At 34.2% G+C, this 23,303-nt stretch overlaps 1 protein-coding gene across 1 annotated transcript; it reads right to left on the bottom strand.

The window, feature by feature from the left end:
• Positions 1-9,367, bottom strand: LOC114382648 (ATP-dependent DNA helicase PIF1-like). Its single transcript, XM_028342208.1, has 2 exons — positions 9,298-9,367; positions 1-473 (listed from the first exon to the last, which is right to left on the bottom strand). The coding sequence occupies exons 1-2, from the start codon at positions 9,365-9,367 to the stop codon at positions 1-3; spliced, it is 543 nt and encodes a 180-aa protein (XP_028198009.1).
• Between the last annotated feature and the right edge of the window lie 13,936 nt (positions 9,368-23,303).

Below are 23,303 nucleotides of genomic sequence, written 5' to 3'. Positions count from 1 at the left end.
TTATAAATTGACAAATACTTCCTTGTAAACAACATTAGTGGTAAGATTTTTTGGAATACCTTGATTTTCATGAATAAGAATATGTAGTCCTTTTTTGCTTTTAACTCTTGAAAGGGCAACATATAATTGGCCATGGCTAAAAATTGGGTGTGGCAAATACAGTCCTATGTGTTCCAATGATTGTCTCTGAGACTTGTTTATAGTCATAGCATAAGAAACTATAAACGGACATTGTCTCCTAGTAAGTTTGAATGGTCGTAGAGAATCAGATGAAGACATATTTATTCTAGGTATGTATGTTCTATTTCCAGTATTAGGCCCAGTAATGACTTTGGACTCAACCACATTAGAACCAAGTTTGGTGATAATAAGCCTAGTTCCATTGCACAATCCATCAGCCTGGTCCAAATTCTGTATCAGCATGATTGGAGTACCAACCTTAAGTTTTAATTTATGATTAGGTATGCCTGATGTTTGCAATGAATTCATAAATTCAAGTGTCAATAATCCAAAAGCAGAATTGAGTAGTTCATCTAATTTATCAATACTATCTGCACTACAATACTCCTTTTCGTCATTGGGTATCAGTGATAAGACATAATCATTTATTTTGTCAATAATATCTTTTTTAGAGGCAAGAACAACACCATTTTGCAAGTAATCTATATTGCTATAGTTATGTATCAAATTTGGATATGTGGCTGCAACAATAGCGTGGATAGGATCTGTATAGTCCGTTATAAGGAACTCATTTGGGATGGTGATTTCAAAAAATCCATCATTATCTTGTCCAACTTTGCCATCACCTATGTCGAGTAGCCAATCAGAAAATTGTTTGAGCTCTTGATTGTTGGGCTGCCCGGAAGCACTTGATAACAACCTCATGTTTTTTGTCAATCTAAGAATCTAGAAATGATCCCAAATGTATGATGCATTTATAGTTGCATGGACAATATCTGAGCGATTACCTTTTGGAACAATAGGTAGTATCTATCGGAAATCACTACCAAAAACTATAACTTTGCCTCCAAAAGGAAAGTTGTTGTGCATAATGTCTTTAAGGCTTTTATCAAGTTCCTCAAAAGTGAATTTGTGACACATTAGAGCTTCATCCCAGACTATTAGTTTTGTAACCTTCAATAATTCTGCTAAGTCGCTGGCTTGATGAATATTGCATGTTGAATTCTGTGTTGCAGACACTGGTATATCAAATTTGGAATGTGTTGTTCTACCACCAGGCAATAGTAATGAAGAAATTCCACTTGAAGTAATTGTACAAACAATACCACCATTAGAGCGTATAGCAGATGATAATGTTGTCCAAACAAATGTTTTGCCAGTTCCACCATATCCATAGAGGAAGTAAACTCATGCTGATTGAGTGTCAACGACATGGATAATGGTATCGACAATAGATTTTTGCTCGTCTGTATTTATATATTGACATATTAAGAATTAGTAATATGCACTGTTCTGATTGAGGAGGGTCTAAATAAAAAGTGTACAAATTTTTATATACCTGTCAACAAATGGTAAGATCTGTTGAATTCTGCTGCCAATATTTGTTTGTCATATGCCATTTCATCGCGGATGAGTTTATTATGGTGTTCGTTGGGTGCATATCCTATTGGGTATGTGTATGTCATGGAAGGAAAATCTCATAGGCTTTTTCTGTTGGCTTGTAGCATATTTTCAATTTCAGTCAAGCATTAATGGATTGTTTCTTTTTCAATAAGTTGGATACCTGTGATTAGTATAGTAATAAACATTATGATTACGGGTAATAAGTTCTTATTTAGTATATATAAAATTACCTTGTTTTCTATGATTGAATCTGATATCATCTACCATCCATTGTCATGTTTATTGCCAAACATATTCTGGTCTGTCCATGGTGTTCATAAATAAAAGCTTGACAAATAATTTTGAGGCAGTATGCAGTGCCCCAACTATTAGCTTTTTGTAAAGCACCAATAAGTTCTTGATCACTACCTAGAAAGCCTTTTGCAAAACATGCTTCTCTAAATGTACCATACACCATATCATTGATTGTTCTAATGTCTTTGTAAGACTATGCACCTTTGGTATAAGAAAGCATCATTCTGAGGTAAAACAATTCGCCAGTTGAAGGTGGGACCCATATAAGTTTGCCTATTGTATTTCCTTGTTTTCTTGGTTGCTAGCATCTTTTGCGGGTAACATAAACAAATCTTGAGACATATTGATGCTAAGTAAGATCCCGCCCATAAGGGCATATTTTGTTTTGTTAGAATGCATCCAAGCTGTGAACATGGATTCTTTGATTGTGTTTTGTGATAGAACTTCACCAATTTGTTGGTTATCTGTCCAGTAAACTGGTTGTTGATTTTCAAGGTGGAAATATAGCCGCTCCACTGTTGGGGAACGTCCGTGCATTGGGAATGCGAAAATTTTCCAACATGCTTCTAGGGGAGACACAAACCTAGTGAATCAAGCAGAATGGTGCATATTGTTGAAGACACAGTCCGATGAAGCCCAGTTTGAGCTAAATATATTATAACAAATAAAGTTATGTGCAATTATGTTGTTGTTTTTATGAGGTGAGAATAAAAGCATACCTGCAATCAAGATATTGTTTAATTTCATCTTGAACCTGAGAGTGTGCACCATTCGAGGTTAGATCATTAAGAAGAATGGCTGTAATACGGTCAGAACCTTTGTTGATGTATTTGAACAAGTATTTGATTGATGTACTTTGATTGCACCATTCCACATTTAAGTGTTGATGCAATCCTATCCCGCAAGGGCATTGGGTAGAAGACTCCAAGTAGATTGGGCTAGAGATCCAAGGGAAGGCCCTAAGGTTCTCATGAGCCTTAGGGTAGATTTCGAGCCCATGGGCTAAGCATGACCTGCTTATCTTTGTAAATATTAGAATAGGTTTTTTCTTCGTTTGGGCCTTGTATTTTGGTCATTCTAGTAGTATAGGGTTTTAGCCTTGTATTTCGGGGCATTTTGAGTAGTCTTTGTAGTAAGGACTTTTTTTTTGTATTTTCATGTTTTTTTGTCATGGGGGTGAGCTTAGCTATTATAGGGGGTGTGTAGCTAAGCTCTAGCTTCTCATCTCAAGGAGGTGAGCTTAGCTATTAGAGAGGTATGTGTAGCTAAGCTCTAGCTTCTTTAGGAATCTTCTTAAAGAAGCTTCTCAAGGAGGTGAGCTTAGTTATGAGAGGGGTGTGTGTAGCTAAGCTCTAGCTTCTCAAGGAAGTTTTCTCAAAGAAGCTTCTCAAGGAAGTTTTCTCAAGAAAGCTTCTCAAGGAAGCTACCTAGTCTATAAATAGAAGCATGTGTAACACTTGTGGTAACTTTGATGAATGAGAGTCTTGTGAGACACAACACAAAGTTCAACTTCTCTCCCTTTTTCTTCCTTCAATTTCGTGCTCCCCCCTCTCTCTTTCTCTCCCTCTTTCTTTTCCTCCATTGAAGCATCCTCTCCAAGCTTCTTATCCAAGGCTCATCTTGGTGGTGAAGCTCCTTCTTCCAAGGCTTATTCCCTAGTGGATGGCGCCTCCTCTCTCCTCTTCTCCTTTGTCTTCCGCTGCATCTCCATGGTGGAAAATCACCATTAAAGGACCTCATTGAAGCTCAAAGATCCAGCCTCCATAGAAGCCCCACAAGCAAGCTTCCATCAAGTGTGTTTCATATTTCAATAACAATTGTGGATTATATGGCACAACAAATCGATTATCAAGTTCAATACCATTTTTAGCACTGTACGCCCATCATTTCTTCTCCTATAAATTGGAAATCCATCTTGGTCAACAATTGTTGATCCATGGAATTTTTTAGGGAAATATCTAATACACTTCCCATTGACCATACACAGTGATCTTTTATTTGCAAACCCACATGGTCCATGAATCATATGGCTGGAGACTATTTCAAATAATTCGGGATGGCTGTGTTTGTTTTGGTATTTCTGCTAAAATGATGCGATCAATATCCTCTGGATTTGGATATTTGTTTGAAGGGTGTAGAAAGATTAAAATGTGGGCATGTGGCAATCCTCTTTTTTGCCACTCAATTGTATAAATAACTGCAATAAAGTTGGATTAGTGATACTATAAACATCAATAGTGTATATTTACTAAAATTTACAAAGTAGGAGAAAAGTGATAGATATTTTTATCACTTACATCCAATAATGTTACCAAAGATATTGCCATGTTTTAGATCATTCATCAATTGATTGAGTTTTATTTTGAAAACTCGTGTGATAATATCAGGGCAATTATGAGGGGTGAGATTGGATTGTGTGACTTTGCGTTGTATTTCTGACCATGTTGGATTACATGTTAATGTTAAGAATAAGTCTGGAAATCCAAGATGTCCACAAATTGTCATCCCATCAAAATAGAGTTGCTCCATATACCTCTGACCACCAACAAAACTACTTGGCAGTATGATTTTCTTTCCTTTATCCCTACCAAGTGTTTGAGGATGATCATTAGAGGTACTTAAATTGATGTATTTGTCAACCTTGAGTTGTTGTTGATGTTGCCTAACATAGTTTAGTTTTTGAGACTCAATCATACAATATCCATCAACAATCTATTGTTGAAATAATCTTCTCGAATGAAGTATAGTTTGAGCTTCATTGGTTCTTGACTGTAGCCTGTAACAAAAATATTCCCATAGTGTAACTTTTTTTCTCTTTGCAGTATGTATATTGGCATGATCTTTATGAGGTATATATGCTCTGTAACCATCTTCTCCTTTTAGGTATAAAAGGGGATATTGCAAAGGCAAATATGCAGGATGAAGTTCATGTATTCTCTTCAGAAGTCCAGATTGTTTTTCTATTATGATATATCTTTTATCAGTTGTGTGATCATCACCAATAATCAAAGCAGCAACTTCAGTGGTAGTCGGTAAGTTATATCATCTTCCATCTGTTTGTCTTTGACTAATCAGTTTTAGTTTGAGGTCAGGAAGTGCAACAGATTGCAATTTATCCCTTGCCATCCTAAACTTCTGGGCATAATGATTGTGAGCATCAAGCATATTTTTTATTCCAATGATAATGTCTTCATTAAGCATACGATGCATGCTGTAAATTTGAAATTAGTCAGAGGACAATTGGCAGACATTTGAAAATGGAAATTTTAAAAGGTGTAACATAAGTATAAATACTGACTGGTTCTATGAAAGTCTATTGTTGATCTCATTGTTTGTATCATAAATATATAGTTGTGCAAACTTGGGTGGGTTATTAGGCATAGGGAGGAGACTTCCAATAAGATGATGTGTTTGGCCATGTATACGGAAAGTTGGAGGTCCCCTTCTAGTGTTATAGGATGTGCCAATTTTTATACCCGATGATGTGAATGCAAACATTAGATTATACGAATGTATGTTTTGCTGAAAATTCTTAGTTGTAGGATCGTGGTCATTGAAAAGTAAGTAATTCAATGGATGGGGTGGTTGCTGCAACAGAGGCAATTGTATTTTTTCATCAGAACAACATAATGAAAACCTTGGTTTCCTGCTTTGTTTGTCTTTCTTTATCCTCTCATCATACCACATCATAGCTTTACAATGTTGGCATTCCCATACAGGATCTCCAATATCAATGTAAGCACTACCTATAAATTACTTATCAGTAATTTTATACATCGAAGACAAAAGAATGCATTTTAAAGATGTTAGGGAAAACCTGTATTTTGATATTCAAATGATGCGGCTAGAATGCTCTGATCATCATAATCATCAAGATCATCTATTGTTGGGTCGTTGAATGAGTATTCTATATATATTAATTTGGCATAAAATATATGAGCTGAAAGCATTTCATTCAGTTATTCAATGATGCAAGAAGCACAATATAAATAATGGATGATTACCTATATCCATGTTTTCCTGTGTCATATTCACATCGTCATCAGTGCAATCTGAGAGGTCATGAATCACAAATTGATCTTCCTGTGTAGTGTTAGATGGTGTGTGATTTTTATCTGCATAAACAGACATCACGATGTCATATATATAACTTGATTGTAGAATAAGATTAGAAAATGATGTAATAAAAAATCAAATGTGTCTATGTAGATATGTAACAATAACATTACAATAAAAATTACCTATATGAATGTAACACTGTGTGATGTTGGAACGATAATCACTGGGTTGGCATGTGGATGTAGAAGGGGTTGCTTCATTTTTTTTATTGTCATAAGATGACATCAAATTCCTCTAGATGAACGAAACATTGACTGTATGGTCAGTCGAATGATGTCAAGATCGATTCATTGATAAAGTCATGTTTGTCGGTGGTGTAGATTGGGAGCTTGTAGTGGGGTTATGATGGTTAAAGGTTGTGCTACACTGTGAGGTATACTGGAAGTTGTTTATAATAATAGTGTTTGTAAGTATAATATTAATCTCAATAATGTATAAATGAATTACAATTTTGTATTCATTGTTACCATTAGTGACTGGACATTGTTTTTTTGTTGTAAAATAATTTTCCTATGCTTTCTTCGTTCAACATAGTTGTCCATTTGAAGTTTGATTTTTGTAACAACTGGTTTATAATTGCCAAAGACCATGAAAATTAAAAGTTAAAACTTACAACATAAGTAACTGTAGTAGTTGGTAAAAAAAATGATACCAATATCACAGTCATTTGGATGCACCAGTGAAGGGATATGTGTTTTCAATTCAAAAAGCACAATAGCATAGAAGAATACAAAAGTATGTAGTAAAACACATTAAATTTCATACTCGATGGTTTGGTGTTGTGCGAATCGTCTGTTGCTGTAAAATGCTTGTTTTGGAAATTCTCTCATGTCTAAGCATTTATGATCATCGTCCTTCTTTTTGAAGTTGAATACATTCAATGTTTGATGAGGGAGGAAACAAAATATTTGAAAATAAATGGTGCATTGGCAAAAAAATTGAAAACATAAAAAGTTTTTGAAGAATAGTTTCGATTACATTAATATTGATATTGATTGATTGACATCGACGGGGAATTGAGAAAGGCCATGGAATGAAGGAAGTAACTTTGGGTGCTATATCGATTGAGTTTACTTACAATGCAAGTGATTGATTATACACTGGGTGAAACCACCTAACCAATCAAGGTAAGTCAGTCTTGCTGGTAAAGTTGTATCTAAATTTGGTTCATCAAATGCACGGAGCGTGGCATCCCAAAAAATAGTCGTCTATAAAGGACAGAAGAATAACAGTATACACTTTATTACCTGCACACATTAAGTGTGTTTGCAGCTAATGAGATTAGTGACAATATAACAATTATTTATTATTTTTAAAAATACACAAAGGAAGGAATATATATTTACGACATTCTTGTTATTGTTGTACATATGAATAATTTGTGTATGCCTGGGATAACTTAAGTATGAGATTTTAATTATTAATATATGCTGAGAACCATTGGTTAATAATTATAGGAATGGTGAGCATTAACATCTTTTGTGTTTTGTCATAGGCTAAGATATATAATTGATTCAGTCGCTCGATAGATAATATTTTATGCAGTAATATAATAATAATAATTGAATTAAAATTAAAGATTACAAAAACCAAGCAATTGAACAGGTGAATAAGAAATATGTTTATACCATATATTGAATCAAGTGGAACAACAAATATAATATTGTCTAATACCCCAACACATTTGAAAGCAAAAAACATATCAGTTTTTCTAAGGGACAACCAAAGCAACGAAATATTGTTATAACTGTTCTCCCTCTTATTTAGGTGGACTCGTCTTTATTCCATCCGATCTCTTTCCTCAGGATGATCTCCCATACACCTTGGTTTGGAAGATGAAAAAAGACAACCTCATCTCGAGCCATCAAGTTGTTGTGTCTCGGGAATTGGTACTAAGGTGTAGTGAGAGTTTGTAGACCATCTTGGATAGACATCCTCTAAATCTGATGACCACGGGGTGGTTCAACAGTAAGATATTGAGATCTGCAGCCAATGATATCCACAGCATCAGGTGGCAACACCTATATTTAAACCAACATAGTTAATTAGAATCGGAAGGACGGGAATTTTGTTGATGGTGGTTTATGATATAAAAAAGGATACTCTTACCAAGAGGTGTAGGAGTAGAGATGATACGATTGGTAATATTGATGGTAAAGACATATGTTCTCGTGGTACTGTAAGGTCTGCCAGATGTTTGTCTGTCCAGTGGTGGCATGAAATGCAGATAAAAGCTTGTATTTCTATCGGGTGCAGCAAAATGAACCACCAGGCCTTCATGAATACCCAACGCTCTTCTGAAGTCCTTCAATCCATCCACAAAATAAAATTTGTTACCATCTCTTCTAATCTTTATAAAATGTTTTTCTACATTGTAATCAAACGTTACATACGGTAGGTAAGTAGGACCCCATTGTCTGTAACATGCTGATGGTATTTGAATGAAGTTCTGGAATTATACATCAATTAGATGGTTAACTCCACAATAGTAGATATAATTCTTATGTTAATGTTATACAATAAAATGAATAAGATAATCAGTCGGAAACACATATTCTATCAATGTGAAAAAATTATTTGAAATTTGTATATAGCTGGGTTGCCGAAGAAACTGGGTGCTGCCTGAACGACGAAATGTGTCATAGTTAAACTTTTGGGAGACATGAAGCAAATAAATTGTTTGTATATCTATGGAGATTAATAATTCGGCCAAAGAAACTTATAAATATAAAGGAAAACAATAATGTATAAAGAATGATGGATATATGAGAAGAATAAAGACTGAACTAAATAAAAGCAGAATAACTTACGATGGTGGAGGCAGTGGATCTTACAGAACTCATTGTGCGGGCACAGTTTGGTTTTGGTGTTGGAAGAATGATGAAAGAGTTGTTACTCACTTGACGATAACAACAATGTAAAATAAAGACTTTATATCTACGATACCCAATTCCCCATCACTAATAATCACTAATCACTAATAATTAATAATGAATAAACTAATGAATGATTAACCAATCATCAATTAATAATTATCAATTCAATTAATTTAACTTTAAATTGAAGCAGTAGTTAAAAGGGTTTCGAAACCGCTGTTTATTGGAATTTGTTATGATGAGGTGACTTGAAAGGACAACATATGATATATGATATAATATAAAAATATATAATAACATATATAACATATAATATAATATATAATTTAATATATTTAATATATTAATATAATAATACAATAATAATAAATAAATAATCGCAAGCATACTCACGCATGAAGTAAAAACCATCACAAATAGAAGGAAAAGAGAACACTGCGAAAGACAAAGATGGAGAAACAGAAGATTGAAGGAGAAAGAGTAACCAAGAACATTGAAGGAAGGAGAAACACAACAGAAAGGCAGGAGAGAGAAGAGAAAAGTCATATAATGTATATTTATATATTTTTTAGTTAAATATTTATTTATATCAATATCTCTATGTGAAGATACAATGACCATCTCATCTGCAAAATGAGAAATGATTATAGGCTATAGCTATTCTGGGTACTGACAAAGGCATAACCCCCAAAATTGCAAATTTAATTTTAAGAAATATAATCACACACTCCAATAAAATATAATAAATGGATTTTGATAGTTTCCATAAGTTACCATTTGTTTCAAAGGCATACTGCAAGCTACATCCTTCGTAAAGTAATAATCATATGTCACATTAAAGCACAACAAATGTAAATGTTAGGAAGAAGATGCTCTGCCATGAAAACTTGCCATAGGGTTAGTTGTCATTCTAGAAGTAGTTATTGTAGCGGTTATCGTAGTGGGAGTGCGGTTATTATACATATTTGATAGGCCTTTAAATATCAAGAGGCACTAAATAAAACGTAGAACATTCAGGCTTAAGTTTGTTATTTCCTTTCTTCCTCTTCGAGACTGCCCTTAGTCTCGAACTTAAGGGAACCACCGCTAACAATTGGTCCGACCTGCCACTCTTCAATGGCGGACACCGAACTTTCCACCGCCTGTGTGGATCGTCTTGAGGCCGCCATGGCCAAACTCACTGCAATCCAAACTTCCACCACTGCAGCCCAAACTTCCATTGCTTCCAAACTTGATGACATTCTCCGGATACTGAATACCATGGTACCCAGACAACCCTCTCCATCTTCTGCCTTTGCGAAGTCACCACCTATGTCGCCTTTGCTTCCCAAGGTAACCAACCCATCTTCTTCCTCTGTTAAACCACCACCAACAGCAAAAACCATACTGCCTCCACCAATAGTAGAAATCACGTTGCCTCCCCTTCCCATGGCAACTTCCCACCTTCCCGTTAACAAGCACCACACACTCTCCTCCGATCCCCTCCCAATCGCCAGTAACCGGTCTCACAAAGCCATCCAGTCGCAACATCCTTCTCTTTGACATTCGCTTCTCCCTTTCTATTGTGTGTGCTGCCACGGTCAGGGACACAAATCTCAACCACCCCTTCCTCCTCCTCCTCTTCACCATTCTCGTCGCTGCCAAAGGGCTTTGTCTCCGCAATCATCTTCAGGCACTAATTCTTACACCCATTTTCATTTGGGATCCAGGTTCTGTTTTCTGCACCCAACACCTTGAGGACAAGGTGTTTTTGATGGGCTAAGGAGTGTTAGGAAGAAGATGCTCTGCCATGAAAACTTGCCATAGGGGTAGTTGTCATTCTATAAGTAGTTATTGTGGTGGTTATTGTAGCGGTTATCGTAGTGGGAGTGCGGTTATTATACATATTTGATAGGCCTTTAAATATCAAGAGGCACTAAATAAAACGTAGAACATTCAGGCTTAAGTTTGTTATTTCCTTTCTTCCTCTTGGAGACTGCCCTTAGTCTCGAACTTAAGGGAACCACCGCTAACAAATATAATATGATTATATATAATATAAATATATATAAATATAAATATAAATAAATAAAAACATTAAATGACAAAAGCTAATATGTTTTATTTGGATATATAATAAGACTGTAACACATAGTATTAATCTTTGTAGTCTATAATGTCGATGAATTACATATTCTGATAATTTTCTACAAATAACCAATTTTAGTAGTAAGGATCAGTTTATAACCGACACCAGTAAGCATCACAGGAGGATAAAGCAAGGAAGGAAGTTTTTTTTTTCCATACACAACATATGTAGAGCCAGTTACATCAAAACAAACTAAACACAATGGGTTTATATGTTATCCGGTTCACTATACAGCCAATTGTTATCCTCTGATTTAATTTAATAAGTATCATGTCAATGGTGAAAGTTAAGAGTATGAGACGGATGAAGAGCAAACATAAGTTAAAGGATAAATACGATGATTCATATATATATATATATATATATATATATATATATATATATATATATATATTTGATTGTTTATACATCATTGGTATTAAATGTTGTTGTACATCACAAAATATATTGTCATATGTACTGACATAACACATTCAAAATGATGAAGTTGATGTTAAACCAAACATACAGGCTGATGCCACAGGATTTTGTAACCACTAATTACTCAGGTTTGATATGTTTGTTAGTTGATAGCTGATATTGTGTATACTCATCTGAATCAAAATCAGAACTGGTTTGCTGACTATTAATCCTTTTGGTTGGAGTTAAACAACCTATGTTTCCTGGATCGTAATTAGCGGATTGTGACAACGATGGTTGTGGACCCATTTAGCAATATATATATTAACAACAATATAATAAGCAAAGATTTGTCACATAATAATAGTTAAAAACATTTGTCAATCCTACACCCAGAAAAAAAAATCGGAACAAAATACCCACCGTAGGATGGTAAATTGGCAGTGAACTTTCAGGCTCAACAGCTATCACCTGTTTGAGGCTGTTAATTTCACATATATTGACCACCTGAGCATTGTGCAAAAACTTATCTACCAGATTACTTTGGCTAGATTGGGACTGAGAACCACCTTTATCATGTGTTATTCCACCAGAGTAAAATGGGACACACAATCTGAATGGACCGCAAGTAAAAAAATTAGAGTTGCAGCAAGACAACATATAAAAAATGCAAAATTAATGACAAACATATCACGAAATTGTTGTATCTTTGCAATGTCAATGTTGACATACAATCTAGACCCATACTTGATATTTTGGATGCTCAGAGGATACTTGTCTAGAAAAATATCCGTCAACATGAGCAACAACATAAATATTTATTGACCAAAGGGAATAAATCTGTAAAACAAAGACCAATTAACACCGGACTGACCTATAGCATCTTTGATTTTACCCAGGCTCAACAGAACAATCAATGGTTCCTGAAGCAGAAGGTTTTTGTCAATAGCATCATGAAGCTGAATAGTATAGTACTCCCAAACAATCATTATGATGTCCGAGTTACTATCACCAGACAATCACAATCACCATATTAATTGTTGCTAACCTATTGATGATATATAATAATAAGGAGAAGCTGCAATGGTTTATTTTGGTTCCTTTGGGAGGATATATATCTTAAATTAGGACATTTGAATACCTGTTATCTTTGAGCCTGACTGTCATCCTGTGAGGGGGATTAACTGTCTTAACATCAATGAGATCAGCGACCACCCCAACAATGTCTTGCCCAAGATGACCACCCAACACAAACGTTAGTCCCAGAGAAAAATGTATACGAAATTGTTTGTTATATGAAAAACTCAATAAACTGACCCACTAAAGTATGGCGTGGCGCCACCCCGGAGATTATATCAGCAAACAGAGTAATCATGTAGACATTAGAAGGAATTTCTGGATGCTGGATCTCCTTGACAGATGTAGTTCTAATGAAATAAACCAAAAGTGGAATTGGGCTGACTCTGTATTCAAATTGACTGTCAACAATCCTCTAGTTCTGAACCAAATACGAAGAACCACAATGTAACTTGTGCCAAAACTCAACGAACAATTCTTGCCAGAGAGTAGCACCAATCTTTGTACCCTGAAACACCTAAATCACAAAATGAAGTCACATCACATACAATAGAAATTACTAATAACAACAAGCAGAAAGAACACAACAATAACCATTTGGTCCATCAACACCATCTTAATTGCTTGTTTACTATTTTGCTTTCTAACTTCCCAAAGATTAGTGATACGGACAACTATCTTCCATGTTCCTTTTCTTGTATGTAACTCAGATATGAGATTTTCCTTTCGAGACATGGCTACAACACAGATAATGAAGTCCACAGAAAATTAGGAAAAAGCACACAAATAGAGAGAAAATAGAAAGCACACCTGATAGATGTACCGACAAAGAATGCACAAACCTGGGTAACACAGTAAAACCAAAGTCCTAGTAAAAGACCGGTCCTTCAAAACCCTCTGGTTAGAATAAAATAAAAACAAAAAGGTACACCCAAAACAGTAGCAAGCATACGCTAAACACTAAACAGGAGCAAAAAACGGTAGGCATACCAACTTCCAAAACCTTTAGTGTAGAATGAAAACAAACAAATACACAACAAATAGGATGGAAATTGTAGGAGACAAAATACCACTGACAATGGAAGACATAGACAGAGGCATGGTAAAAAAATAGTTTGTTTATAGCATTTAGTAAATGGAGACGTTTTAAAAAATCAACAAATCGGCAGAGAATGAAAAGGAACCAAATACAAAACTGGACAATGAAAGCAATCAAAAAAGAAGAACAAAATCGTAGTTCCAGACCTGGAGAGGAGAACAAAATAGCAACAGATGTTAGCAAAACCCAAACAAAAAAGGTAAAGAGTAATCGGAAAAGAAAAATCCAGAAGAATAAAGGGAATGAAAAGGAACCAAATACAAAGTTGAAAGCTTTAGGCATAAAAATGAACACAAAGGCCAAACCACAGAGGAGGCAAGACAAACAGTAGTCCACAACATCAAAATCAGACAAAGGTCACACCTTTTTTCAGTCCAAAGCAATATATATAAAAACCAAAGCAAAAAAAAAAATGATTGCATGCAAAGCACCGAGAATGAAAAGGAAGCAAAATACAAAACAGAAAGCTCAGCGAGCAAGAAGCAAATACAAATCTAGACAACAAAAGCAAACCAAAAAGAACCACTCCTGAATAGGAGAACAACCTACTAAGGAAAAGTCATCAACAAAAACCCAGATACAATGTAAGAGTAATGGGAAAAAAAGGAAAACAGAGAATGAACATGATAAGAAAGTCACCCAACGGGAGAACTTGAAAAAAAAGTCAATGCAAGACAAACCGGCAACAGACGGAAAAACCAAACGTCGGTAAGTAGGTTTGGAGAAAAGGGCAATTCGGGAGGTGCTTTTTGTTTTTTTTGGAGAGAAAGTGGAAGTTCAGAAGGCAAACCCAAATGAGAGAAAGGATGGATAAAAAACAGGCAGGACACATGGAGGGAGTCGGAAAAGAAGGAATGCAAAGAGGGGTCACTGCGTAGAGGGAAAAGGCAGAGTTTTTTTTTTTTTAGTTTGCCACGTGTGACAATGACATACAACTGGCAGAGGACACGTGGAGGGAGTGGGAAAAGAAGGAATGCAAAGAGGGGCCACTACGTAGAGAAAAGGCAGAGTTTTTTTTTTTTTTTTTTAGTTTGCCACGTGTCACAATGACATACAACAGGAAGTCAGGGCTTTGTTTGTATAAAAGATAAAGAAGTTAGAATAATTAATGTTGAGCTACATCTGATTTTAAGGTAACATGTTAATATTATATATTGTTTGATATTGTTTGGAATAAAAGAAATGATGTACAATAAAAATATGTGAATCAAATGATTGCATGATTGGAGAAATTTTTATATTACTTTGTTTTAACAGTTTAAAGTTGTAATTTAATAATTATGGTTTCCAAACAATGTATTTTATTGTTTACAATTTGCTGAAACACGTAAATTAAAAACACATTTTTAATAATAGTTATACTGAGTTATTTAATGTTAGTAATTTTATTCATTTCACTTTTGTATAAAAAATATTTATGATCTTTTCGTTTTGATAATAACAAAGTTATGAAAATTGATTCCAGAATTATAAACTCTCATTCTATCTCTTCTAACAGTTCTTCCTCTTCAAAATTGAAATATTGACAAGTGAAAAATTATTAAACTATGATCTTTACTTTATTTGAAGAGTTTCACATTCAGTTTAGAAATTAACTTCCTCTTATTTAAAAGTTTTTAAATTATGTATCATCTTTTCAAAAATTGATTTTGATATCTTATTTGATTTTTAAAATTTAAAATAATCCTTCAATTATTTAAATATATTCAATTTTATATTTTGAATAACACTTGAATTAAAGATCATTTTAAATATATTCAAATAATTAAATGATTATTTAAAATACTTTAAATACTTTGGTAACTCATTTTATTTAAAATACTTTAAATACTTTAAATAAATTGAGTTACCAAAGTATTTAAAGTATTTAAAACAATCATTTAACTATTTGAATATATTTAAAATGATCTTTAAAATACTAATTTTAAATACTTTAAATATCTTATAGATCTTGGTATTATGAATAGACCAATCTGTCCTCAAACGCACCATTAGAATGGGATTGTGGAGAGGAAACACGGATACATACAGGAAACAATTTTAACTGTAGAAGCAAGCTTCATGATGATGAATCAAGTTGATTCAAGTAGTTTTGATGATAACAAAGATGATGACAAAAAGCCCAAGAGAATGATTTCAAGATTGAGTCAACAAGATTCAAGAATCAAGAGAAGTTTGATTTCAAGATTCAAGAGAAGATGAATTCAAGATTCAAGAAAAGAAATCAAGAAGACTTCACAAGGGAAGTATTGAAAAGATTTTCAAAAAAACAAACATAGCACAGTTTTATTTTTCAAAAGAGTTTTTCTCAAAATTTTCTAAGTTACTAGAGTTTTTACTCTCTGGTAATCGATTACCAATTACCTGTAATCGATTACCAATAGCAAAGTTTGATTTCAAAAGCTTTTAACTGAATTTGCAACGTTCCAATTGATTTCAAAATGGTGTAATTGATTACAAGATATTGGTAATCGATTATCAGTGTATCTGAACGTTGAAATTCAAAATCAATTGAGAAGAGTCATATCCTTTCATAAAATGCCTTGTGTAATCGATTACATGGTTTTGGTAATCGATTACCAGTGACAAGTTTTGAATAAAAATCAAAAGATGTAACTCTTCCAATGGTTTTCAGGTTTTTCTCAAGGTCATAACTCTTCCAATGGTTTTCTTGACCAGACATGAAGAGTCTATAAAAGCAAGACCTTGACTTGCATTTCAATAACAATTATTACAACTTTTACACACAACTTTTTGATAACCTTTTGATATCTTTCTTCTTCTTCCTTTGTCAAAAGCTTTCTAAAGTTTTATGGTTTCCAAACCTTGTTCTTTCACAGAAAACAAGAGTGTGTTATATCTTTTCATTCTCCTCTCCCTTTGCCAAATAGAATTCGCCAAGGACTAACCGCCTGAATTCTTTTTGTGTCTCTCTTCTCCCTTTTCCAAAAGAACAAATGACTAACCGCCTGAATTATTTTGTGTCTCCCTTCTCCCTTTTCAAAGAATTGAAAACGACACAGTCTGAGAATTCTTTAGATTCTTCCCTTTTCCTTAAACAAAAAATTTCAAAGGACTAACCGCTTGAGGTATCTTTTGTTTCCCCTTCACAAAGTTTCAAAGGACTAACCGCCTGAGAACTTTGTCTTAACACATTGGAGGGTACATCCTTTGTGGTACAAGTAGAGGGTACATCTACTTGGGTTGTTGTGACTGAGAACAAGAGAGGGTACATCTCTTGCCTCTCTTGTGGATCAGTTCAAGTGGAGGGTACATCCACTTGGTTGTTACAAAGAGAACAAGGCAGGGTACATCCCTTGTGAATCTTTGCTTGTAAAGGATTTTACAAGGTTGAAAAGAAATCTCAAGGACTGCAGGTCGCTTGGGGACTGGATGTAGGCATGGGTTGTTGTTGAACCAGTATAAAACTCTTGTGTTTGTCTTCTTCTTCCTTACACTCTTTAATTTTCGCTATGCACTTTAATTATCGCTTTTACTTTTGGTTAAGTTTCTCTTTTTGTTCTTTACTTTCTTAACTTTGTTGTAAAAGCCTAATTGAATTAGTAACATTAAGAAGCATAGATTTTTAATTAGTAAAGGTTCATTAATAATTAATTCAACCCCCCCTTCTTAATTATTTCGAGGCTACTTGATCCAACATTAACTATGTTGTCTCAGGCCTCAACGACACTTGACTATTGGGATCGTGCTGTCATTTCTAGTGTTTACCTAATAAATAGACTTCCTTATTCAACAATTAAAAATGAAGTACCTTATCAAAGACTGTTTCACAAGCTGCCAAAATACAAATTCCTCAAAGTCTTTGGTTGTGCCTGTTTTCCTCTTCTCAGGTCCTATAATCAGCACAAGCTGCAACCAAGGTCTAAAGTATGTATATTTTTGGGTTACTCTCTTTCCCATGAAGGCTCTAAATGCCTTGCTGCAGATGGCAGAATATACATCTCCAAAGATATAATTTTCAATGAAATCAGATTTCCCTTTCCTTGAAAGAAAAGAATTGTTTACCCCAAGTTGGTCAGTGGAATATGATGAACAAGGTATTGTACATTTTACCATTATTTGTTTTGAAGCAGTAATGAAATGCAAGTATTTTACCGTGTTTTTGTAAAAAAAAATAAAAATAAAGGGAAATGGTAATATTTTTAAGTCATTTATAACAAGACTAGTTTTGCTCAACATTTTGGTCCTATTTAAATTATGAAATTCCTAGGTATGTGCTATTCTTGTTTAGTGTGGATTTTGATCTGAAGCTTATTTGTGTAATTGACCTTGGTTTATATTTTTTATACTTCCTATTGTTGAAAATACTTTTGTCGCTTCGGTATTAAATTTGTAGGATTTTCTTAAAAAATAAAGGATTTGTAATATTAATTGAAATCATAGAGTTTGAAAAAAAAAAACAAATATATTTCTAACCCCAATAAAATATTTTTTTATAAGATTTTGTCATTGTTATAATAATTATAAAACTGTAAATTTGTTTAAATTATATAATTGACACAATAGTATCAATTCTTGTTTATTTTAGATGTGGATGTGGGTGAATGATTTATTTAGTTGAAGAATTTGTATTTGATTTCTTTCATATATAAAATTTTCTTGAACTAGTGACAATTACATTTTGTGAATGAGACTAGTGTTTGATCCAATATATTTTGACCTAGATCTATGATATTTTATCTAAGACTAAAAATATTATAATTTTCTTATATAGTTTTTATATTGGAAAATATTTATTTTAGCCCTATTATTTAAATTTTTCTTTAATATAGGATTGTAATATCATTAGGAAATACCAACACATACTAAAACAATAAAAGAAAATTTTAGAAAAATCAAAATTGACAAAAAAAAAATATTAGGATTAAAATAAAAAAGAAGGCTTATTACAAGTATCAGAATCATAAAAGTCAGAACCATTGTTGGGAGTATATGAAAGCCTTGCATCTCAAAATTAAAATGAATTTCATATTGTTAAAAGATTCAACACTTGGATATAAAAATCTATTTAACCCATTACTATGTCATGTTATTTCCCTTATATTTTGGTTAGTAACTACTTTTATTTATTATGTCTCTTGTATTTTTAGAGTTAATTCAGTTTTTGGTTCTATTTTTTTTTCAAAAATTTTATTTTTTTGTCTCTAAATAATGTGTTTTTGGTCTTTTATTTTTCTAAATATGTATAATTTTAGTCTTTGTTATTAAGTAACAATGTTATTTGATAACATGATTGCTACATTGGTTGTCCAATAACTTGTTATGTCATCAAAGAGTCGAACAAGATTGTCGCATGTATTTTTTTTAAAGAAAATTGTACTTTTATTTTGTCGCGACAAATTAGTAGAACGTCGTATTATCGGTTAAGTAACATGACACAACATCACTTAATGGACCTTGACTTACAACAAATACTAAAATCAAACATAAAAAATTTATGGTAATAACGCAAATTAAAAGTTTAGGTAGCAATTTAAGATTAAATTACACTCGCACGTGTTTTTTTTTAAAAAAAATTGCACATGATATCTTTTACTTTCCTACAAAAAAACTATTAATTGTCTAGCTTATATTACACTCAGACCTCCTCTCTCCTAAACACTATTCAATAATTTAATAGAAAGTAAGCATGTGTTAGTCACATGACTTCTTATGAAAATTTATGTCTAAAATATTTTCACTTCCTTCCTCTTAACTTCATAAAAGATGTCATCATTTTCAACCTTAAAATATTATAACACTCTTCTTTCTTTTTCTTTTTCCTCTAAGTAGACTTGAATCTAACTTTTTGTTGAAGGTGAACCCACTTTGTTGATACGCATGTGTTAACACCCTTCCTTCTTTTTTTTTTAGTTCAATTTTTTGTGTGCGTGTTAGGTCATTTAGTTGTTGCATTTTTTCTTAGACGGGTTTCTAGCAATGTCTATTGATTGAATATGATTTTTTATTTTAAATTTTAGTGTTATGCCTGTTTTTAACTCCTTTGTTTAAAATATTTATTTTTTATGGTTAGGTGTTCGATATAATATCTCAATCAAAAGTTGCATCTTCTTCAATTGTTAGAAAGGATAATTTTGGTTTTACAATAAAAATTTTAAAATAATTTTGAGATGATTCAGGCAATCCTAAGGCATTCTTCGATGACCTCATGTGTCAATGTGCCTAGCGTGACTACCCCTAGGCTGAGATGACGCTCCACCCTCTCGGCGATCACATCGCAAGCCTCCTGTTAAATAGAAAACAAACAAATTAGTATTAAAAAATTGACGTAAATGGAATTTCATACATCTAACCATATAGTAACCCTTACCACTGCATGTCTGAGGGACCTGGCAGGCTCATCCGGAACCTGAGGGATATCTGGCTTTGGGACCTAAGGGACATGTCTGGGCTGCGTAGCAGGTGCATCTGGCGGAGGATCTGATGGCTGTGCCGCGGTCATGAATGGATGAGAAATGTGGAAGAACCAGTCGATGTAGTCAGGCGCACACTGACCTGGCCCAATGCACATCTCACCTGTTGGCGCAAGATGGTCGGAGTAATGCATCCACCAGTCGTCTATCTCATCAAATGACACCCATGAATCGATAGGTAGAGCAGGAATGCTTTGGACGTATCCAAAATGATGCATGAACCTCTTTGGTCGGTATCTGACAGCAACATGCCCCCAGCGGAGCTGACCGAAATAGCATGAAATCAAATGAAACTCCTAGACAAGTCAGTGCTCCGCATATGGCATCCAACAGACATCTGGAATCCTGAGATGATCCAGGTGCTGCCTGTACATCGTTGTAAATATCTTCTTCACAGTCTTCTTTGTGGCAATCCACGGACACGCACGTGGTGACACCTCGTCGTAGTCAGGATCAACATTGCACTCTGCAATAGACGGAAAGTGCTCGTATATCCAACACTACAGAGGTTACATGAAAATCATACAAATTTCAAATGGACATCTAAAATAAAATACCCTTATTAAAACATTTTTGTAATTAACTTATGAAAAACATGTTAATTACCTGTAACAACGTGATGTAACCAGCAACCTGTCGGCTGGTGCTGATGCTGGCATCATTAAGGTGATCATACATATGGACGAGGCCAATAGCTCCCCATGCATACCTCCTAGCCTGAGTGAGGTCACACAGGGCGTCTAAGAACACAACATGAACATCGGTTGCACTCTTATTAGCAAAAAGAGTGCAACCCAGAAGATGAAGACAATAAGCACGAGCTGCAGCTGTTCGATTAATTGTCTCTGAGCCTAACTTGCGTTCATGCTTAATGAACGAAGGGTTAATTGGTGTATGTGTTTCCTAATCACGTATTGACAACCCTAAGTTGATTTTCACTTAGTAAATTAAAATAGGGTTGGATTAAGTGGTTAAATGTTAGGGACAAGTTCTCCATAACCTAGGACAAGAGAGTGGCTTATGAATCAAAGGAAACAACTCATTTTTGATACTATTAATTTTGTATTCCAGTTTACTTGTTCTTTAAATCACAAAACAAACAACCCCCCCCCAATTGTTATTGTTACTGCAAGTATATTATGAACATTTGGTTTATCATTGCTCGTTGGGAAACGACATAGGATCACTTCCTAGTTACTGCATTTTAATGTTTATTTGATTCGAGTATGGCCTCGATCAGCTGGGGAGCACCATTAGAATCATCACCATCCTCTTTCCCCAGACCTCTGCCAATAACCCTATCTAAGGCACGAGCTAATCCTCTAGTTTTAACCATGATCTGCAAATGTCTACCACAAATTCCATCATTAAGCTACACAATTTCAAAGGGTATTTTGCATTTTCCCTTCTCAAGGAGAAATTTAGAAATTTTATGTGTGCCATATGTCACTAGGATAAATGTTTTAGGTTCGGAATAGACAATATATAATTACTGAGATTTGAAGTTCAATGCAACCTTTAAGGCAAATGTATAATTCTTTGTGTAACACTAATTATTTTATTTTATCAATTATTAAAAGTTAGCAACTAATTGATTTTCTTACACTTGCAGAATGCGTTCCAAATAACATATATCTTGTGGATATGGGTAATGAAGTTCATTACACTATCTTGACTCTTAGCTAAGGTGTTTTACTTGTCTATATTCCTGAATAATAAAAGAACAATTTTTTATTTGTAGTATTCTTTTGGGGTGAGAAATTGTTTTCGTACTGACTACAAGCTTGCAATAGTAAAAGTAGCTCTAGGGTAAGCCTTTCTTCTGAAATTCTCTTGCTTACCTAACAACACATTTCGTATTTTAAGTGGTGTCTTATGTTGTTAGTTGAGGTTATCTCTTTGTATTTGAAAACAATAGTAAATAGGGAGTTGTTAGTCGTAATCTACTACTAACTTTTGTATAGAAAAGTTTTACAAAATGTATATATTTTCCCCAATTTATGGTTCTTTTTTTAGGATTGTAAATATTTTCTTGTTTAGTTTAATCTTTGTTAAGTAAATGCTCTCCACATGAAATTAATGCAAATTTCACTTCATTTTCAGGCAAAAAGGAGAAAAATTGGAAGGTGCAGTAGCTGGTGTCTCGCTAAGCCTGGGACATGCGCTTAGCAAGTATCATCCGCTAAGCAAGGCATCAACTCGCTTAGCGAGGAAGAGGAATCTAGAAGGGAATCTGCCATGCAAGTACGCGCTCAGCACGTCATCAGCTCACCCAACGAGTCATCTATCCCTTCTGGCACTTAGCGCGCTTGACTCGTTAAGCCAAAGTTCACTTACTCGCGCTAAGCACGAAAATGGCGCTAAGCGCGCCTTTGAGGACAAAAAGCCCTTTTAAAAGCCTGGAGTGAAAGAAAAGAAAGAGCTTGGAGGATAGAGTATGAAGAACAGAGAACATAGGTGAAAAATAGAGCAAGGAAGCAAAAACCTTAGCTTTTGGGAGGATTTTAGGTTTAGGAGAGATTTCTAGGTTGCTAGAGGTGGAGGAGACATCCTCACCACTGTGTAATCAGTTATTTTCTCTGAAAGTCCACTTCTTGATTGTGAAAGGTGTTTCCTTGTGATGGAAGGTTAAACCCCTTTGTTGGGGAATTCTACTGAGAACTTGATGTAAATTCTTATCCTATCTATTTTAAGTTATTTTTATGTGCTTAATGTTTCTACCCATGCTTAATTTATGCATGCTTGTGGTTTGATCACCCATTTGTATGTAAGGTTAGGAGCTTTAGCATTGGAAAATGTATTGCATCCTTAGAACTGGATAGAACAAGCTAGGTTATCGTATGTCTGGACACAGAGTGCGGTAATTTAGTTTTATTATGCTGCAATCATAATGCAGTCCGTTTAGGCTAAGTTCGACGAGACATCCGAAAATGAGGTTTAAATAGGATTAGTCCATTCATGCGAGGAATTGTGGTTTGGAGTTTTTTCCCTCAGCATAGAACACATGAACATCTTTAAATAAAGAAAAACCCTTAATTACATCAAGTAACTCAGTAGGAGGACCCAATGCTTTTAATTGTCTGTTTTAACACCCACTTGCTCATATTTTCTGTAGTTATTAATTAGAATAAGAAACACCCTTGCTTTGATTCATGATTATTGTTTGTTCATACAAATGCCTGTTTATTGAATGACACTTCACCAAATGAAACAAGTTCCCTGAGTTCGATACTCAGTTTCTTACCGTTTTATTATTACTTGCACGACTCAGTACACTTGCCAGTTAGATTTGG

The sequence above is a fragment of the Glycine soja genome, chromosome 13 (genome assembly GCF_004193775.1).
Source record: "Glycine soja cultivar W05 chromosome 13, ASM419377v2, whole genome shotgun sequence".
In the NCBI taxonomy this organism is placed as follows: domain Eukaryota; kingdom Viridiplantae; phylum Streptophyta; class Magnoliopsida; order Fabales; family Fabaceae; genus Glycine; species Glycine soja.
The sequence above is the reverse complement of the archived record's forward strand: the minus strand, read 5'-3'. Positions and strand labels throughout refer to the sequence as shown.

Excerpts from the sequence above, each read along its gene's own strand:
- LOC114382648 (XM_028342208.1), bottom strand. The coding sequence starts at position 9,367 with ATGTTCTTGGTTACTCTTTCTCCTTCAATCTTCTGTTTCTCCATCTTT. Across the intron at positions 474-9,297 it reads CTTTCGCAGTGTTCTCTTTT|CATCAGGCATACCTAATCAT; the intron begins CCTTCTATTTGT and ends ATTCATTGCAAA.